Source organism: Zalophus californianus, chromosome 10 (genome assembly GCF_009762305.2).
Source record: "Zalophus californianus isolate mZalCal1 chromosome 10, mZalCal1.pri.v2, whole genome shotgun sequence".
Lineage (NCBI taxonomy): Eukaryota > Metazoa > Chordata > Mammalia > Carnivora > Otariidae > Zalophus > Zalophus californianus.
In genome coordinates, this window is record NC_045604.1 from 1,797,131 (window position 1) to 1,817,126 (window position 19,996).

General features: G+C 60.1%; 2 protein-coding genes across 2 annotated transcripts; one reads left to right on the forward strand and one right to left on the reverse strand.

The window, feature by feature from the left end:
- The first annotated feature begins 34 nt into the window (after nucleotides 1-34).
- Nucleotides 35-6,637, forward strand: RAB25 (RAB25, member RAS oncogene family). Its single transcript, XM_035722417.1, has 6 exons — nucleotides 35-170; nucleotides 438-688; nucleotides 3,912-4,107; nucleotides 5,006-5,199; nucleotides 5,811-5,891; nucleotides 6,294-6,637. The coding sequence occupies exons 2-6, from the start codon at nucleotides 646-648 to the stop codon at nucleotides 6,419-6,421; spliced, it is 642 nt and encodes a 213-aa protein (XP_035578310.1). The 5' UTR covers nucleotides 35-170; nucleotides 438-645; the 3' UTR covers nucleotides 6,422-6,637.
- Nucleotides 6,638-11,998: 5,361 nt separating this feature from the next.
- MEX3A (mex-3 RNA binding family member A) lies at nucleotides 11,999-17,468 on the reverse strand. The gene is made up of 2 exons (XM_035722507.1): nucleotides 16,769-17,468; nucleotides 11,999-13,188 (listed from the first exon to the last, which is right to left on the reverse strand). The coding sequence occupies exons 1-2, from the start codon at nucleotides 17,220-17,222 to the stop codon at nucleotides 12,083-12,085; spliced, it is 1,560 nt and encodes a 519-aa protein (XP_035578400.1). The 5' UTR covers nucleotides 17,223-17,468; the 3' UTR covers nucleotides 11,999-12,082.
- Nucleotides 17,469-19,996: the final 2,528 nt, after the last annotated feature.

The following is a 19,996-nucleotide window of genomic DNA, read 5'->3' on the forward strand; positions in this document are numbered from 1 at the left end:
CTGCACTGCAGCAAGGTGATTGGCACCCGTCAGCGCCAACCCCTCTCCCCAGCAGCCTTTCCCCTGGTGCCCCCAATCACCCCCCACCAGAGGCTCTGAAGGAAAAGCAGGAGGCCAAGCAGGTTTCTGCTCCCTGAGAGGCTATTTCTCACTCACTGGTGGCTGCCCAGGTAGGTTCCCGGTCCCAGGAGCCCTAGCCCCGTGCACTCAGTCCTCAGCTAGCTCTCTGAAGGTCCTGTGCCTGTCCCAGCTCCCCCCCCCCCCGCCGTGTTCCCCCCCCCACCAGCCTGCCCGCCCGCTGCGGGAGCACCGGCTGAGAGCAGACACTCAACCTGCCTAACCTGTCTGACGTCATCATCTCTCCACCCACCTGGGCCCCAGGTCTCCACCACCTGTTCTTCCTGTTCTCAGCTTCCGTCCTCTTGGCTTCCTTGCAGCACCCCACCTGCCAGAGCTGAGCCTCCCAGGCCCTGCCTAGCCTCAAGTGGGCCCTCAAGCCCTCTGCCTGCGGAAGTTTCTTTACCCCCAATGAGAGGAGCAGCGGATCCAGGTCTCTGGAGAGCTGAGAGTGGAGGGTACTGAGCCAAGGCATAGACCTGTCACCTCCGCCCCTGAAGCCACTTGTACCCTCCATGCAGAGCCAGGATGGGGAACAGAGCCGAGGAAGATTATAACTTTGTCTTCAAGGGTGAGTTGGGGTCCATAAAGAGAGAGACCGTCAGAGCCAGAGAGCACCCCTCCTGTCTTTTTACCTGTTACCAGGACTCTCCCCGGGCCCATCATTCCTTTGGAGAGGAAAGCAAGCTGCAGGGAGTGGGGGAGGGTCTGGTTGCTGGGGCAAAAGTTCTGGAGGTGCCGGAGTGCTCTACTCGTGCAGATAATGATGTTGATCACTCCCCGGTGGGGCCCACGTTAGGCCCCTCTGCTCCATTTGCAAAGGAAGCCCACACCCCTAGGAATTGTCAAGCGCGCAGCACAAGAGATGGAGGTCAGACTTCAGAGAGGACTTCCCTCCTGAGAAGAGAGGGAATAACCTGGAGAGAAAAAAGCCCTGTTTCTGGGTGGATGTGCAGGAAAGAAGAGAAAGGAGAGCTCTGTCCATTTCGGGGTGAAGACAGGGAAGATGTAATAGATCGAGAGCAGGGTCTTATAGAACCTGGAAGACTCTGGGGGCGCCTGGGTGGCTCAGATGGTTAAGCGTCTGCCTTCAACTCAGGTCATGATCCCAGGGTCCTGGGATCGAGTCCCACATCAGGCTCCCTGCTCAGTGCAGAGCCTGCTTCTCCCTCTCCCTCTGCCATTCCCTCTGCTTGTGCTTTTCTGTCTATCTCTCTGTCAAATAAATAAATAAAATCTTAAAAAAAAAAAAAAAAGGAACCTGGAAGACTCTGAGGGCTGGGGCCTTGTCTGATGTCCCTTGGCAGCCCCTTTGGGCCCACATACCAGGCACAGGGTCAGCTCGGCTGATCCTGGAAGTATGCATGCATCTTTCCTGCTCCTCGCCCTCAGCCCCTGCATGGGACCCCTGTAGACCCCAGCCCCGGTGCACCCCCACCTCCACATCTCCTTCAGGGCAGGGTGGACTGCAGAGCCGTGATTCCCGGTGCAGCCACCCCACCCCACTGCCTCTCCCCGCCTAAGCCCCACCCTCACTGGAGCCGGGACTCAGGCCACTCCGGTTGGGGAACCAGTACTCCGGGCCTCTGTCCAGGAAGGGGAGGCTGGGGCGGCACTGTTATTAGTAGCTGCCCTTTCCTGAGCCCTTCTTTGTGCCAGCCCCGAGCTCGTTAGTCTCCATAACGACCCCAAAACGCGTCTCTCCTTTTGCAAGCGTAGTGGTCAGGAGCCAGATCTCAGCTCTGTCGATTACGATTACAGTTCGTGCAGGTTGGGGTTTCCAGAAGCAGACACTGAGAAGTTTGGGATATAAGGTGTCTATTCTGGCGGAAGGAAGGGAGAGGAGACACAGGGAGAAGCCAAACTGCAGCACGGGGTCACAGAGCCTTGGCCAAGGGCGGTGGGGGCTGTGCTGCCCTCACCTTGCTTGGGCACCGGATGCAGGCAGCCCTGGAGGGGCAGGGCGAGCAGAGGGAGCTGGGGGCTGGGGGCTCGTCCTTCTTTGAAGGCAGATCGGGGTGGCACACCTCTGTGTTTGCGAAGCCAGCCATGCTGTCTGGTACCAGCCGCTTCTCCACCAAGTGTCTGTTTTTCTCGCCTCTAAAAATGGGATGATGGTGATCGTGGTACTTGCCTCGTGGCGCTGTGGTGGGGGTTAGAGTCAATACGTGAAAGGCTTTCAGGATGGTGCCTGGCACATAGTAGGTGCTCAACCACTGTTGACACCTAGTGTCTCCGTTTTACAGACGAGGATGAGTAGCTGACAAACGGTCACAAAGTCAGTACTCAAACCCAAGTCTCTGGGGCTCCAAAGCCCTTGCCCTGAGCACCTTCTGGGCGTGAAGGCAGGGCGAGGGGCCCACCCACTGGCAGGGGTGAGCTGGGATGAGGGTCTCAGCAGGGGGGAGGCAGGAATACACACACACCCATGCCCACACTGCTCCCAGCTCCTTCCTTCCCTGCACACCTTCCAGGGGGCTTTATAGATTTTATAACAAGAAAACTGAAAACCTAGAAAAGCTGAGCTGCTTGTTCAAGGTCACTAGCCGAGTGAGAGGCCAAGGAGGGACCAGGGACCAGAATATGTGGCTCCCAGGGCGCCAGCCTAGGGGTCCTCCCATAATCCTGGGTGTTCGCTCAGGGTTGTGCAATTTGTGGGTCGTCCTGGCATCAGCCCCCTTCTCCCTACTCCAGCGCCCAGCTCACCCGTGGTAGGTAAAGCTGGGCCCTGGACGCTGCGCACCAGCCCAGAGGCTCTTCACTGCCCCCCCCACCCCGCCCCGTAGATCCCAGTCCTGGAAACGCCATGAAAGAACTGACCTGCCAACAACAACTATCAGCCTGGGTGATATCTCATTTACTTCTTGCAACAATCCAAAAAATAGTATTGTTATTCCCATGGTTCATGTGAAAACGCATGTCAGGGTAGGCCTGTCCCACACTCAGCCCGGTGTTCTTAACTGTCCTTCCTTGGGGACAGCTGGATCCTAACTTCTTACCCCCCTGAACTTCCCCCCTCCCCAGATGCATCACTTGCCAAATGTCCTCCCTGCATTTGTGTTCACGTGGCGGCTTCCTGCCCGCATGCATGCATGCATGCACACATGCACATATGCACGCATGCACATGCACAGACACACATGCACACGCACGCACACGCATGCACGCACATGCACAGACATGCACGCACATATGCACACACGCACACACGCACGCACACAATGCACGCATACATGCATGCACAGACACACACGCACATCACATGCACACAAACACAATACACACACGCACACATGCACACACGCACACACGCATGCGCGTGCGCACATGTGCACACACACAAGCGCGCGCATGCGCGCGTGCACATGCACGGATACATGCACACACACACACACACATGCACACACACACACACACACATGCACACATACTGAGCCTCCTCGTCCTCACGGCTCATACACAGACAGGCACAATGCTGTCACATAGCCTGGTCCAGAAACATGAGCCCTCCCCAGACCTACACCCCGTCCACATCCACACACCCTGCCAACCTCGTAGCCCTCAACACTGATGCCCACAAACAGCCCGCGGATGGCACCCCATCACAAGTGTAGGCTGACCAGACCAAGAAAGCTGTTAGGCCTGCAGCCCCGACTCTTGGTCCCTCACCTGGGCAGTCTGGAAGCCTCTGCCAGGAGGCTAGGCTCCTCCCTCAGTTTCCTAGGCTCAGCTCCTGCTCCCGATGGGTGCTCCCCCCACCCCCCGAGCTCAGCCCTGTTTCTCCTCTCCTGCAGTGGTGCTGATCGGTGAGTCAGGCGTGGGGAAAACCAATCTGCTGTCCCGGTTCACGCGGAACGAGTTCAGCCATGACAGCCGCACCACCATCGGGGTTGAGTTCTCCACTCGCACAGTCATGCTGGGCACGGCCGCTGTCAAGGCTCAGATCTGGGACACAGCTGGCCTGGAGCGGTACCGAGCCATCACCTCCGCGTGAGCCTGGGGTCGGGGGGCACTGAGGAAGTTGGGGAGTGCCTCCGGAGGAGAGGCCGCGGGGCCATGTGCTCCCTGGGTGGAGCCCAGGACTCCGTGGCCCTGGTGAGCCCCAGGGGCTGTGAGCCCCACGGCCTGAGGCCAGATACAGTGGTACCAACTGCTAGGGCAACAAGCAGCAGCTATGGGACCACTTCCCGAGCCTTTGCTATGTGTCCAGGGAGGTATGAGGCACTTTCCATTGAGCATTTGGTGTAATCCTCAAAGTACCATAGGACTAAGATGTTATAAGTAATTCCTGCTTAATACAAGCACCCGAGGCATTGTATAATACAAGCAGGTGGTGTCAGGGGGACCCAGGATGGGGGAGGCGGTGGGATCGAGAGTGGCCCCACTTCTGCTTTGCACTTGGCATCCTTTGCCATTTCACGACACACCTGAAGGGCTGGCCCCCGAGCTACATCTTACTCAGAGGAGGCCGAGGCCACGCCAAACCCCGGCAGCAGCGAGCCAAATGTGAGGAAGGTGGTCTGTGCGTGTGATGGGGGACGCAGCTGCCGAGGGGCAGCAAGCAGGAGTTCAGGGCTCAGTCACACACACTCTCAGCACTCTTGGACTAGTCACCAGAGCTCTTACGAGCCTCGGCTGACACATCGATAAAACGGGAAGAATCACACAGCACAGTGTGAAGAAGCCCCACCTACTGCCAGTAGGTGGACCTCCCCCCCAACCCCCCCACCCCCCCCCCACTCTGCCAGTAGCCTCGGAGGGCTTAACTTCAGGCCCAGAGCCTGGAGTTGCCCTGGCCAGATGTGGGCCCCTGGACCTCAGCTTCATGTTTCTCCATCTCCGGTACTCACCTCTGACCTTGCCTCTGTCACCCCCCCACCCCCCCCAGGTACTATCGTGGTGCGGTGGGGGCCCTGCTGGTGTTTGACCTAACTAAGCACCAGACCTATGCCGTGGTGGAGCGCTGGCTGAAGGAGCTCTACGACCACGCTGAGGCCACAATCGTGGTCATGCTCGTGGGCAACAAGAGTGACCTCCAGCAGGCAAGGGAGGTACCCACTGAAGAGGCCCGAATGTTTGCCGGTGAGAGCCTACCACCACCCACCACCACCCCGTCCGCCCCTCCAGCCTGCCCCAGGCGCTCCAGTTCCCGCCGCCCCAGCCCCTGCTCCTGCCCTGGGGCCCCAGCCTGGACTTCCTCCATGGGGCCCCCAACCTGCATCGCTTCTTCCTCGGAGTCTCCCAGCCCTCCTTTTGTCACCCTGTGTCCCTCATCATGTCCCACCACTTGCCCTAAGATTGTCTTTTTGGGCAATTATTTGTTGTTGCCTTTAAGGCAGGCCATTCCATGATGCTCAGAGATCTGCGGTGTGGCAGGTGTGCCCCCCTGACCTTTTCCAGTCATGCTCTCCCCGGGAGGCCTCTGGGGTCAGAGGCAGCAAGATGCAGTGGTTGAGGGTGCAGGCTCTGGTGTCCTATGGCCCAGCCTCACACCCCCTGGCCAGTCAGTCCTTGTTCAGCCTCCCTGTGCTGCTGGGCTTCAGCTTCCTCCTGTGCGAAAAAGGGATCATATTCAAATCTACCTCACAGGTGGTTTCAAGCCTGAAATGAGCTACACATGCCAAGGGGTTAGCACATTGCAAATGTACACAGTAAACATTAGGTAAATATTATTGTGTTTCCTTTCCTGCCAGAAAACAATGGGTTGCTATTCCTGGAGACCTCAGCCCTGGATTCCACTAATGTCGAGCTGGCCTTCGAGACTGTCCTCAAAGGTTAGAGCCCCTGCCTCCATCTGGCAGCCCCATTCCATCCCTGAGGCTCTTGAGGGGGTAGGAATGCAGCCAGCCAGCCCTTGCCTACCCCAGATGATTCCTTGGCCCCTGTGTGGGCCCCCAGCCTCCTCAGAGCCTCCCCCGTGCCCCCTCCCCACTCTAAGACTGAGGCTTGGGGAAGGAACCAGAAGGCTACTTCTGGCCTCCACTTCCCAGGGAGCCAAACATTAGCCCTTCTCCACCCAGGTAAGTAGAAGGGACGCAGGTGCCCCCCCTCCACTTCCTCCCAGCAAAGTCTCCTTGAAGTGTGGTCACACCCGTGCTCAGCGAGTCCGCGCCTCGCGTGTAGGGGGCGCGGGCCCTCAGTCCCCTGACCCCGTCACTGCCCTCCGCCCCCCTCAGAGATCTTCAGCAAAGTGTCCAAGCAGAGGCAGAACAGTAGCCGGACCAACGCCATCACTCTGGGCAGTGCCCAGGCTGGGCAGGAGCCGGGCCCTGGCGAGAAGAGGGCCTGCTGCATCAGCCTCTGACCCTAGCTAGCACCCGCCCTGCCTCTGCTGGCTTTTTGGCGCTCCACTCCCACCCCAGCTCCAGGACCTCCCTGCCCTGTGGTTCCCCATGTCAGAGTGGCCCCATGGAGCTCCAAGATCTTCCCAACCCCCCTACCCCCGTTTCTCTGTTACCTGCCGTCCCCCCACCCCAGCCACACAGATTTGGCCTTCAAATAAAGCTGTGTTTTATACCAATGTCTGGCCAGCCTGCTGCCTCCCATCCGGTGCCTCCCCTTCACCTCTGGCCCCTCTGAGCTGGTGTTCCCCTCCCTGCCCCCTATCCTCCCCACCATACCCACTGCCCCCCAGGGCCAGCTGCCTCTGGAGTCCTGTGGTCTGGGGACAGTGCCAAGGGGGAGGGAGGGGCCCACCCTTCCCTCTGCCAACCCCCAGGGCAGGTGGGGGAGGGAGGGCAGCATGGCCAGGAGGGGGTATCTGGAAGGAGAGACAAAGGAAATCACCCTCAGGCACCATCTGGTGCCTAGGGCCCTGGTGCCAAGAACTGAGGTCACTCCAATGCCAGGGGTGGAGGGGAGGAGGCAGGGGGAGGTGTTGGAGAGAAAGGGGAGGCAGGGGCCCGCCCTGTCTATGTGTGCCTGGGAGGTGGGCGGTCCAAGCCTCCTACCCAGTTTTGTGGCCTGAATCCCAGGGGGTGTGGGGTGTAGGGACGGACCGAACCTGGTGGGATGAGTGGGGAAGGTCTCCTGGCACACAGCCCTGGAGCTGGCTGGCCAGGGCAGGGTCTCCCGCACCAGGCCTGGGCCTGCCCGGCCCCTGCTCTGCCCCTGCTCTGCGGGGCAGGCTGTACCCCCACCCCCACCCCAGGAAGACTAGGTGGTAAATGGGGGGGAAAGGAGGGGACTGAAGGCCTGGAGACTCAAGTAGGGAGCTGTGGAGAGCAGGTGGGAGCCAGCATTTCCTGCAAGGGGGCAGGGCCCCCAGAGTCACACTTGAGAAGACTCGCCCCCCCCCCCCCCCCGCCCCACAGCACCCGAGGTGGTCCCCTCCTCACTTGCCCCATGGCAGGTCAGGCCCACATGCGGAGAAAGAGGCCAGAGCCTTAATTAATAATACTTTTAATAAAATTAAGTTCTTAATAGCACATTTAATACATTAACCCTCCCCCTTCTTGGTTTCTCTGCATTTTGTGCAACATCACTTTGACTTGATTATTCATGGGTCCGTTTTGTTTCCCGCCTTTATCTTGCTTTTGAAATATTTTTCCTTGGTGGATTTGTACGTGTCTTCACTAGATGCCTCAAATTAAGTCTGACCACAACCCTACTCTACTTTCTACAGTGGAGAGACCATCCCCCTGCCCCAGGGCTGTCTCCCCTCCCACCCTACCCCACCCGCACCCTCCAGCGGGAAAGGGGAAGCCCTCCCCACCCCAGACTCTACCTTCCCAAACTAGCGGGGTTCCTAGGACAAAGAGAGCAGGGGGAATCTCCCTATAGGTGGGGTGAGAAGAGTACACCGGGGAGAGGGAGATGTGTTTGGGGCCGAGGGCCGGGGAGGGGCACGACGGAATCTCAGGTGTGAAGACGCAGGCTCCGCGTGCTCCCTGGGACGGGAGGGAGGCTGGCCCTGAGCTAGGGCTGGTAGAAGGCAAGTGCTAGAAAACATTAGGTGACTTCTCACATGCAAAAGCCACGCTCCCCAGTCTTGTGTGGGGAGGGTGATGTGCCCCCAGGCCAGGGCACCCTGGGTGGCCCTTACCCGAGCCCTTAGAGCTGGAGGGGAGCTGAAGCACAGGGCTTGGGGCGGCGTCCCCCCAAGTCCCTGCTGCCCGCCCCCTGCCTTCGCACCCCAGGGGGGCCGTTCTCCCAGGCCTTCAAGGACAGTGTCTCCACTGTACCCCGTGGGGGGTGGGGGGTGGGAAGTCATTCTTGGAGTCTAACTTCTGTGAGACAATAAAGCCTGGAGAGCGCAGCGCCGTTGGAAAGAGCCATGACTGAGGTTGTTAATCCCACCACCGCCATGGGGGCCAAAAGCTAAGTGGGGCACTGGCTGTGGGAGAGAGGACAGAGGGCTGACCCCCAGTCCTCGTGAAGCTCTGCGAACGTGGGAAGTGTGTGCGTGTCTGTCTCTAGAATGACCTACCAGGCTCCTGAATCAATCCCTCATGGGGTGCATTGAGGTTACACTTCAAGAAGGACTTCCTCGGGCCTCGGAGAAGCAGGCCCGGGAGGGTCTGAGCTGAGCGGCCTCCACCCTCCCCGAGAGCCCCAAGAGGACACAGCACTTTGGAGTAAGGACTGCTCTGCAGAGACCTGGGGATGGACCGGGTGGCAGGCCCCCAGGGGCGAGGGCACAGGGGAGGGTGCAGGTGAATGCGCTCACCTTCTCCGCTGCCCCGGCCTGGCTCCCGTGTGGTTGAAATGACCAATGTCCATCTTTCAAAGACCCTGGGGACTGAGCCCCTTATCTGTTTGTCCTACAATTTAAAAACCCAAGGATTCTCAGAATCAACCCCAGCAGACTGGAAGCTCCAACCTCAACTAGCAACCTGCTCCCACCCTGGTATCTGGAGATGGGGGATTCCTCACATGCAGGGTGGACTTGACCGCTTCCCTCATCTACTTTCCTTTTCGTTACAACTTTTATACATTCTACTGGACCCAGGGGCCCTCGATGCTACTAAACTTTAAGCTATCTGAATATCATCTACTAAGTAACTAGTAATTCTTTCTTTTTCTCTAGGATTATATGAAATAAATTTGAATTATTATTATTATTATTAATAATTATTATTTTGTAGTATTCTTTTCTTTTAAACCCCTCGGTTTCTTTCTTTTTCTTCTCTCTCTCTCTTTCTCTCTCTCTCATTTTTGGTTAAACAAAACAAAACAAAACAAAACTATTTCTCTTAAATCTTGCACCTCTCTGAGGGTTCCCGCAGGCCTGCTAGGCCTCAGCTCTGGACTTCCCCTCCCCACTCGCCCCTGGGACAGGGCAGGGGAAGGGGGGCGCAGCCCAGGATCCTCAGTCCAAGCGCGTCTTCCTTTCTTGTTAATCCCTTTCTTTGTTTGGCTCTGCCGGCTCCCCCGAGGGGGAGGGGAGAGGGGAGGGGGCCCATGGAGTGAAATCCAATCTACTAGCGGGGGGGCCCCAGAGGGACCAGGTTCCCCCAGCCCCCCCATCTCCACCACATATCCCAGGATGCTCCCCACGAAAAGCAAATGACATTCCTCCCCAAAAAAAAGTGGGGGGAAAAAAGGAACGTAAACCCGAACATATATTAAAAACACTTTTTTTTTAAGATTTAACTCTGAATACAAATGTATTTTTTTCTTCTTCTCTCCCTACATATATTCTAAACCTTCTAAAGTTTTTTTATTTTTTTAAGGATCACTTTATCATAAAATAAAATATCCTTTTCATATAATAAATTACCTAATAAAAAGTCTTTTTTTCATATTAGCCCAGGTTCTTTGCTACATTTATACGGTAATAAACGCCTTTATTAAAATAGAATATTAAATTATAAAGAACTGTTTTTTTTTTTTTTTTTTGCTATTTTTGTTTTGTCTCCTCCGTGTGGTGTTCGCCTATCTCGCTCCCTCTCACGCTCTCTCTCTCTGTTTTGTCTCTCACTATGTGTGTTTTGCGTTGGTTTCTAGGTTCGGCTCAGTTTGTAGGGTGGGGCTGAATTTTCCGAGCCCCCTAGCCTAACAGTCTTCTGCCTTTGTGGGTAAGAAGTGGAGAGGGGGAGGGGGATCGACAGACGGACACCCCTTCTTCCCACCCCCCCTCCCCACCCCCTCGGCGAGGCGACCGAGGGCGCCCATTTGGTTTGGTTTCTATTGTACAGACATCTCAGGATGGCTCACATTGGCGGGAAGGAGGGAAGTTGTCACAGACCACTTTCCTGACTGTGACCTCCTTCCTCTCCCCTCCCTGGCTGGTGGTCTGGAGGGGTAGGCTGAGGAGAGGTGAGTGAATTCACAACAGGAGGAAGGAGAGGAGGAAATCCCCCCTGTACCCCCATCCCTGCACCCCCTCTCCATCAGATAGAATGGGACTCCCGAGCGTAAGTGCTCAGAGATCACCCAGAACAGCCCCACCCCACTATGTACAAGAATCTCCTGGGACCCCCAGGGACTCCCATCCCCCACCCTCTCCTGGCCCGGCCAGCGGAATCAGGAGGGCGGGAGGCTGGTGGCAGCCCTGGGTGAGCCTTGGGAAGCAGTGCAGGAAGGGTGCTAGGCCTGTTAGCGATGCCGGACCGGACGCCGCTGCACCCTAACCCCGCCTGACCCAGCACTGAGCTCTCTCTGAAGACACAGCCTCTCTCCTCAACCGCCATGGTTGGGACAGAGACTTCATGATTTGCTCGCTAACAGGGGTTTGGGTCAGGTCCAGAGAGGGGGCACAGGGCGTGGGGGCTGCAGGGGAGGGCAGCCTCCTGTCCAGCAGCCTCCCCACCCGCCTCAGGCTCCCTCCTGCCCCTTGAACAGCAGATACGCTACCCTGCCTCTCCTCTGCCTGCAGCCAGAAGATCCAGCCCAAGAATTGTTCCCTAAATACAATGCCCAAAGATGGTAGAGGCAGAGGTTTGACCCTTGATGTACCCCAGTATTAGTCCCCTCCTCAACTTTTCACTGAGAATAGCCTACATTCCAACAAAAATTCGAGGTGTTTCTTTGGAGGAGTGGGGAGGGCCTCCAGATGCCAGAAGAGGAATTAAGGAGGGGGTCATCCGAATGCTCTTCTCCGCTACTTCTCTCCAGGGGGACGGTGAGCCCCAAGCTGGACTAGAAGGGGCAGGAGGGAGGGGGAGAAGAGGCGGAGGAGGACAGAGCCAGGAGTGACAGCCATCAAGGGGAGCAGAGGGGAGCTGGTGGGAAGAGCAAAGTGGTGAGGACAGCCCAACCGGAAGAAAGCCCGGGAGGAGAGAGAGGCTGAGGGGCAGCCAGAGGGGCCGAGGGGAGCTCCATCTCCAGACCCCTCCACCCAGCTCCGTGGGGAGGTGAGCTCTGAGCCCTTTTATGGGTTGACATGCCTCCCCGCCCCCCAACCTCAGGGAATCTGTGCAGACTTCTGAAAGGGCCCCAGCTCCCTTAGACCACTGGAAACCCAGGAGCAGATGCCCAAACAGGCTATGGCGGTGGGGGGGGGGGGGTCCAAAGGGTCATGTGAGGAGGTCAAAGGTCAGGGCCAGAGAGGGCTTGAGGATTGGAAAGCGCATCTCTAGATACCGATGGTAATTCTCCCCCTCCCTTTTCCCAATCCCCTCCACCGAGGAAGGGGTAGTGGGACACAGATGGGGGGGTAGACCGAGGGGGTCAGGATGCCTTAAGGGCCACCTCTGGCAAAACAAAAGTTTCTCGTAGCTGCTTCCAGACTGAAGGGTGTGTTGAGGTATCAGAGTTGTAACTCTAGTAAAATTTCCTGCCTGGCCCCCTCCCAACCTTTCCGGGACGGGGTGACCAGAGGCTCTGAAAGTGGCCCACCCCCCACCCCCCCACCCCCGCCACCGTCGCCTCCCCTCCCCCTCCCCATGGATCGAGTGAGTCTCTAAGCACCTTGCCCCCAGATCACTGATTTCCAAAAGGCCCCAGTGGAAAACAGATCCAGGGCGCCACCCCCCCCCCGCCCCCGCCCCGGGGAGGGAGCCAGGAGGCCGGGGCAGGGCTCTTAGGAGAATATTCGGATGGCTTGCGTGGCCGTGATGTGGCAGACGGGACACTCCGGGTCGGTCCTCTCGCAGATGCGCACTGCACACTCCATGCAGAACAGGTTGTGTCCGCAGGGCACGAGGGCGGCCGTCACCTCGCTCTCGAAGCACACCATGCAGTCCCGCCCGCCGCCGGGGCTCCGCAGGCCGCCCCCCAGTTTGGAGAAGCCCTGCAGCGGCTCTCCCGGCGGGCGTCTGGGCAGTCCGGCCAGCTCAGGCCCCGCCGAGGCAGCGGGAGAGCGGTGCGCCCCCGGTGGCGCGGCGCGGGCCTTGGCGGACGAGGACGACGACGAGGAGGCGGAGGAGAAGAGCACCGAGGTGGGCGCGGCGTTCTCCTGGCCCGCCCAGAGCGGGGGGCTGGTCTCGGCCACGCCGTAGTACACGTCCTGCTTGCCCACGCCGTAGCCCGGGAACAGGTAGCCGCCGTAGCCGAAGTCGCCGCCCTGCTCGCCCAGGCGCGGGGCCTCGAAGCCGGAGTCCACGGCGCACTCGCCGATGCACCCCAGGCTGTTCTGGCGGAAGGTGGAGAGCGGCTTGCAGCCGGGCGGGTGCACCCGCCAGGCCTCCGAGTAGCGGCTGTCCAGGCCGGCGTCGGGGCTCCCCGCCAGGAAGTCGTTCTCGTTGTTGTACTCGAGGATCTTGCCGGTGCGCACCGCGATGTGCGTCTCGATCTCCTCGCGCGCGCGCTCCACGTTCCCTGGCGCACCCGTGATCTCGAACACCGGGTCGCGGTCGCGGCTCGGCGTGATGATGTACGTGTTGGTCTGCTGCTGGATGCGCTTGATGGTTGCCCCCTTGGGGCCCACCACCAGCCCCACCACGCGGTAGGGCACCCGCACGCGGATGGTCACCTGGCCGGGCAGGGCAGGAGCCACGCCAAAGGCAGCGCCCGACTTGTTGCGCGAGGCGCGGATCATGGAGAAGTGCTCGGCCGCCGAGATGATTTCCCGTCGGGCTGTGGCCACGTCCTCCCGCCGCCCGGTCACCATGAACACGGGCTCCTCGCCGCGCACCGGTGTCTTGATGTACGTGTTGGTCTTGGCCCTCAGAGCCTTAATCTTGCAGCCTGGGATTGGGGGGGGGGGGAGTGGAGAGAGAAGGAAACTCACAGGGCAAGGTCTGCGCTGGGGCCAGTCAGCTCCCGATCGCTACTCAGAGACGCCAGCCGCGGGAGCGAACGCACCCTGCCTCCAACAGTCCGCTCTCGGATCTCCCCAACGTCAACCACAGATTTCCAAATGTGCCAGCCTTTCGTCCGGTTCCATGCAGGCCCCTCCCAATTCAATCACTCCCTGAAACCAGAAAATAACCACTGACCCTCCCAGACAAGCTGCTAACCTCAAATCGACCAACTTCTCCCACCCATGCGTCCTTTCCTCAATTTCTCTACTGATTCCTGGCCACTCACACACTTCCAGATCACTTCATCACACACCCTTCCCTCCCACCGCGAAAGTCTTGTCACTGACCTTGAGCTTTCCACAGATCCCCAACGTACTCAGGAACCCCACAATCTACTCCTGACTTGAGCTCCATTCATTAGAAGTGTCCTCCAGTCTACTCAGGGACCACTGATACCCACATGCTGTATGATCTGTGATCCCCCCCATTAATGTCTCTCAGAGGGCCCCACATTCCCAGCAAGTTTGCAGCAACTAGCGGAGTGCGGGAGACCGGGAAGGGTCTGAGAATCAGAGTTTCAAGAGGGAAAGAAGACGTATGAAGATGCAAAGAATGATGTGTGAGGGCCAGCCCCTGACCCCATGGACACTCCGGCCACCCTGTCCGCTGGGGGCAGGAGAGCTGAGCCGGGCTGGGGACTGAGGAGGTGAGCGACCCGGACCCGTGCTCTGAAGCAGGAGTGGGTTACAGCTGGGAGACTGCAGGGAGAGGCAGGACGAGAAAGAAGAAAGCCCAGACAAAGAGAGACAAAGAGGGGGAAGGGGAAGAGAAAAGTCGGGGAGGCTGGCGCGGCCACAGCAGCTCTGAAGGCTACAGCCCTCCGACGGCCGACTGGCCAAGCCTCTCTCCTCCTCTCCCGAGTTCCCTCTCCCTGCCCCTAGCTTCACACACAGCCAGGCTCACCCGCTTTCTCGGGGCGCACATGCTGCATGTGTGAGTCTGCACACACATGGACCTCAGAGCCGTGATGCACTGTGTGCCTTTATCTAAACAATACTTGTGGTGCACACCCGGGTGCACACACGCGCGCGCGCGCACACACACACACACACACACACACACACACGGATGACCGGTGTTCGACCTTTCACACACCCCGCTCTCCCACCTCCATCAACCCCGGCCCTCAAAGGGCACATTCCTCTGCACACCCACAACTTTTGCCCCCAGGCACAGGCACACATGTTCACACCTCTCTCCGGGTACACGCTCCCTGTCCCCTTTCTCATCCCCCCACCACATGACCTCTTCCCCCCAAAACCAAGGCCAGCAGTCCTAGCTTTCTGACTCTGCCCCCAGCCCTCCAGCAACAGGCCTGAGGTGAGCTCATTGGCTTCCTCTCCTTCCTTCACTCCAGATGGCTTCTTCTCCAAACCCACCAGATTGGCAGGTGGGAGGATGCAGTGGGTTGGGGGCAGTGCTCCTCACCTTCAAGAGACCTCAGGAAGGAGAATTTGCTCCTCCCTTTTTGTCTTCAGACCTCTTGGCAGTTGAGAAGTCCTACCTGTTGTCAAGCCCACATCCTTGCTGCTTTAATGTCGGTAAATATTTGTCCCAAGTGTGAGGCACAGAGGGGTGAGGAACCATGATTCCTTCCCCTACAGCTCTCCACTCCCATGGCCTCTGCTAGGCACCTGGGGGCTGGCTCTAAGTTCTGGGCCCATCAACTTAAGTGAGAGCTGGGTATCTTTGGGGGTTGGGGTTGGGGTTGGGGTGAGGCAGACAGGCTGGGGACAGGAGAGGAAGAAGGAAAGCTGGAGGCCCGGAGGCGCAGAATGGGTGGACCTCATCCTGGGGTTTGGAACCCTGGAGAAGCATCTCTGGAAGGGAAGACCGCAGGGCTTCACCTTTCTAGAGGTCAGAAAGAGGCGTGCTGGCGCTGCAGCAGGGGAGGGGGTTAGACAAGAGGGAGGACTTCCGTGTACTGAAGGACCAAGGGGAGGCTTCTCTTCTCTGAATAGAAGAAATGCCCCCACTTGTCTGAGAGACAGGCCCATCTGCTGAGAGGCAGAAGAATGACTCCATGAAATCCTGGGGCCTCCCAAGACCACCCCCACACCCAAGAAAAGATATCAGTGTCCCCACCCAATTCCAGGGCCCTGGGTCCCTAGTTTCTGGCAACAGGAGGAAATCCAACTTTTTGAACCAGAAATCTCAAGAGATGGAGCGCCCCAGGGGGATGAGGGCTGTGCAGGGGAGTGGCATCTTCCCCTCCTCCATTCTGGATCTCACGGCAAAATGCCCCCAACCCCCAAACACTTGGGGCAGATGAGGTGGGGTGTGCTGTAGGGCCCCCCCCCGCCCCCGCTCGCCTCCCCTCTTCCCCCGCCAGCAGCGGGCCTCCTCCCTCACTCCCGGGCCCGGAAGGCAGCTCTTCTATTGTTCCCCACGGTGGGACAGCTCCTCCCCTGCTCCTCCCCCACCCCACACCTCCCCAGCCCAGCCCCCTTGCAATTTCCAAATCCCGCCCCCCCCACTCCCCTTTAGGAAACCGGGAGAGGGAAGGGTCCCCAAGATCCCGTCTGCTCAATCTGGACCCTCACCAACACTCCCACCCCCGCCCACCCAGGGATGCTGGAGTGGAGGAGGGTGTGGTATCAGACACACCACACCGGATTAATTCTACACCCCCCCCCAACAACACATCCAGACGCACGCCCTCCAACCAGATCTCCACGTGAAGGTTTCGCACCCCCAGCATGCCCCCTCCTGCCCTGCCCTACTCTCACACTACCAGAGACCCCTCTCCAGGCCTCTGGCCCCTGGCCGTGGCCAGCCCAGAACAAAAGCCTGAGAGGGAGGAGGACAGGTCCACGCCAGGACGTGGCACTTCGTTGGAAGCACCCCTTCCAAAACCCCAAAGATCATTCAACTTTGGTGTGTGGGTGACCACAGGACTCCCTCCTCCCAGCAGCCCCCCTCCCCACCTCTCCCCTGGGCTGGGACCCTCCCATGAGCCACACCCCCTTCCATTCCTGCACTCAGCCCAACAAAGAGACAGATACTCAGTCTGGCTTCCCGGGCCAGGTCTCCCCCAAAGTCTGTAACTCCAGCTGTAGGGGGTCCCAGGGGTGCCCCCTCCCCAACCTACTAGCAGATCCCGGAGCAGGGGCTTCTGAGTAACTCTTCGCACATTCCGCCAGTTTTCCTGGCTAGGAGTGGACATCCCCCTCGGACAGCCTCCCAGGATTGGGAGACCGATCCCCTCCCTTTTCCCTCTCTCTATGAGAGGGTATTTCTTTGTCTAAAGGCAGAGCCCTCGGGAAGGAAATATCTGAAGAACAGTCCCGACTGGGGGTAGCAGGGAACTTTGTGGCACTTGGAAATCGGGGTAGGGGGCGGGTCCCCCTTTGTGGGGAAGGGACAGGGCCAGAGGCGGGCAAGGAGAGAGGAAGTGAACTTTCCGTGCCGGGATGGGGTGCCCCCCACTCCAGTCCCTCTCCGCGGCCCCGGCGCCCGCTTACCTTGCCTGCCCACGATCTCGGCCACGTGCTCGGAGGTGGGCACGGGGACACACTCGGTGGTGTTGCTGCTGCCCTTCAGGCGCAGCTCGGCCTCTTTGTAGAGAGCGCAGAGCTTGGCGTCGCTGGCCCCTTTGGGGGCGGTGGGGGGCTGGGGCGTCTGCGCCGCGGGGGCCGCCGGCGGGGCGGCTGGGGGCGCCGCGGGCGGCGGCGGCGGGGCCGGCTGCGGGGGGGCGGCCGGCTGCGCGGGGGCGCCGCCCCCCCCACCTCCCCCGTCCTCGCCCGCCGTGGGGGCGGGGGGCTCCCCCAAACCCAGGAGGCAGAGTTGATCGAGAGCCAGCTGAAGGGCGCGCTCGTCTTCCAGCAGCCCTCGGTCCTTAGCGCTTCCCCCGAAACATCCTAGTTCCCCAAAGCCCCCATTTCTTTCCATTATTCCAGATACCACTAGACTAGGCATGGCGAAACAAAAGCTGGGGGAGAGAGGGAGAGAGGTGGTGGAAGGGAAAAGAGGAGAGAGGAGGGGAGGGGAGAGGAGGGGGGCGTGTGGGGAGGGGGGAACAAAGAACTGGGGAGGGGGGAAGAAAGCGAGATAGAAAGATAGACCCTCCCCCTAAGCCCCCCTCCCCAAACACCCTGTAACCCGATTCCCCTCGCCCCAGCCCCCGGGGTGGGGGTGGGGGGAAAGAGAAGCAAAACCGAGGAAGCAGCTCTCCTTTCCTCTCCGGGGGTGACGGGGGGCGGGGGGCTGCGGGATCTCTGCCCCCACCCCTCCCGCCTCGGACCCGGGCGGCTCTAGACCCCGCCGTCCAGACGCCCCCCTCAGGCTCCCGCACCGAGCCCCGGTCCGGGAGCGGCGCCCAGTGGCCCCCAGTCGAGCCCAGCCCCTTCCAGCGCTCAAACTCTTTTGTTTTAAATGAACTGGATGGAGCAGCATGGAACTGCGGGGGGGGGGGGGGGGGCGCCGCGGGGGCGCCCGGGGCATGCCGGGAGTTGTAGTTTCCCGCCCTCGGGGGCGCGAGCTCGGGCTCCTAGCCCCGCGGAGGATGGGGACGTGCCTTCGGTCTCTAGCCCCGCTCGGAGGCAAAGCGGGGGGGCGGGGTGGAAGAAGAGGTCCCTAATTTCTCCAAGGGGCGGGCGCGGGGAGACGGAAACGGAGCGGGTTGGAAAAGGCTAACGGAGCGCCCCCTCCGCAGACGGGCTCCCGCCCCCACCCCACCCCACCCCACCCCACCCCACCCCACCCCACCCCACCCCACCCCACCCCACCGCCGTCCCGGCCGGCCCGAGGTCCCCCCTTTCTTATGGTAATGAGGGGGCGAGGGGGCGGGAGCGGCCTGGCCGGGTCGCCGCGGTCCCCTCCCCGGCCTCGCCCCCTCCCCGCGCGCTGCCTCCCCGCCCCTCCCTCCCCCGGAGTCGTCCCGGCTGCGGGCCGCGGGGACAGCCTCCCCGCAGAGCAGACAAAGCCCGCAGCGCGATGCGGGCGCCGCCGGGCCGTGCACGCGGTGGAGGCCAGGATGAGCTGCGGGGCTGGAGGGCGGGACCCCCTGGCAAAAGACGGGGTCCGCTCCCCACCGAGCGGCCAGGCCGCCCCCCATGCCCTCCCGCCCCCCAGTCTCGGAGATCTGAGAGGCACCGACTGGGAGGTGAGTTAGTTCTCGTCCTTCCGAGCGGCAGAGGGGAGCTGGCGGGCTGTGGAGGTTGGGCGTGTGGAGGGAGAGGGAGGAAGCGGAGGGCAGGGAGCGGGGAGGCAGGGGGAGTCTTAAAGGCAAGATAGGACTTAACAGTTTCGGGGGAGAACCCCGAGCTCAGGGCACGACAGAAGGAGAGAGGAGAGACGGGGTCGACTCGGGCCCCAAACTTCCTTCAGGCCCGGGCCCCGCAGACGGCTGGGGGTGGGGGGGGGTTGTCTGTTCTCTGGCCTCCACCGTCATTCCCCTTGGCCTCACCCACCTCTCCCCCCACTGAAAACCCGTTAATGCAGCTCCTTTGACTCTGGACATTGGGTGAAAGTAAAAGTAAGTTTTTAAGGCGTGAGTTGGGCAGTTGGGTGTTTCTAGAGGGAGTTCGGGGAAGTCGGAGTGTAATGAGCCTCCTCTCCTCCCCTTCCCCCGGCACCTCCAGCCTTTCCTTCCTCACCCTTTTTGTGCCCGGGTCTTTCCCAAGACCAGAGAGGATGGTACTGCAGCTCCAGGCCTCTGGGTTGGGCTTTGAGAAGAACTTCCCAAAATAATTGTATAAGAATGGGTGGGTGAGCTGCTGTGGCCAGGTGTCCTTTTCTGGAGTGCCTCGGAAACCAAACACCTGACCTGGTTTGTGAGGTAAAGTCCTGCTTGGAGGTGGGCAGCAGAGGGGGTGGCCTCACAGAGCCCGCACCTGTGAGGCCGCGAAGGCTGAGTGGCAAAGCCCAGCTCACTAAGTCGGTGCTTGGAAAGAGTGGGTTTGAGCCCCGATGGGAGGGTGGGGGCCTCAGGAGGGGTTGGCACACTGCAGGGCTGCTGCTCAGCAGAAGGTCTAGGGGAGGGGAGGCCCGGCGAGGAACCCGTGGGGGGCCCCAGAGTGGGGCAGGGGTGCCCCCTGGATGGAGGAGTCCATGTAACATTAACAAGCTTTGTGGCTTGAGTGGGAGAGGGGGTGGAGAGGTGGGCTCTTGTCCCCCGTCTTCTGCCCCAGGAACACGGACTGGGGGGCACCTGTGCCACTGGGGCCTGGGGGCTCTTGCAGGGGGAGGCTCCTACTCTGTGGCCCAGGTGGCTAGTTTTCACCTTAAGAGAAGTAGCACACAGTTGCATAGGACTTACTGTGAGCCAGGCGTTCTTGTCACCAGCTGGTCTTAGCCTCCTGTCCCCACCAGAATGAGATTCCCCCTTGACACCCACCCCTGAATTTGCCCTGCTTCCCCTTTCCTCCCCACTAAGCTAATTAAAGCAGGAGGTTAATGACCAAAGGAGCCTTGGGGATTTGGCCAGGGTGGAAAACAAAGGGCAGAAACAAGTGTGAGTGAGTGGGGAGGGGGACAGCAGCTGCATGGGAAGGGGGAGGTTAAGAAATAGGACAACGAGGCCGAGGTCCCTGCTGGACCCACCTCCCAGACCCAACAAAGACAAATCAGCCCCCTGGGTGTGTTCATGCACCATGTCCATGCTTGGGGTCCCGCTAGGGCTCCAAATGCCCAAGCTGGGAGAGGCGAGCGTGAAGGTGTGCACCTGGAGGGCGGGCTGGGGGTGTGTGGGT

Bases quoted from the DNA above. Each gene is read 5' to 3' on its own strand.
- MEX3A (XM_035722507.1), bottom strand. From the start codon at position 17,222: ATGCCTAGTCTAGTGGTATCTGGAATAATGGAAAGAAATGGGGGCTTT. The intron at 13,189-16,768 runs GTAAGCGGGCGC...CCCCAATCCCAG, and splicing joins CGAGATCGTGGGCAGGCAAG to GCTGCAAGATTAAGGCTCTG.
- RAB25 (XM_035722417.1), top strand. From the start codon at position 646: ATGGGGAACAGAGCCGAGGAAGATTATAACTTTGTCTTCAAGG. The intron at 689-3,911 runs GTGAGTTGGGGT...CCTCTCCTGCAG, and splicing joins TTATAACTTTGTCTTCAAGG to TGGTGCTGATCGGTGAGTCA. The intron at 5,200-5,810 runs GTGAGAGCCTAC...CTTTCCTGCCAG, and splicing joins AGAGGCCCGAATGTTTGCCG to AAAACAATGGGTTGCTATTC.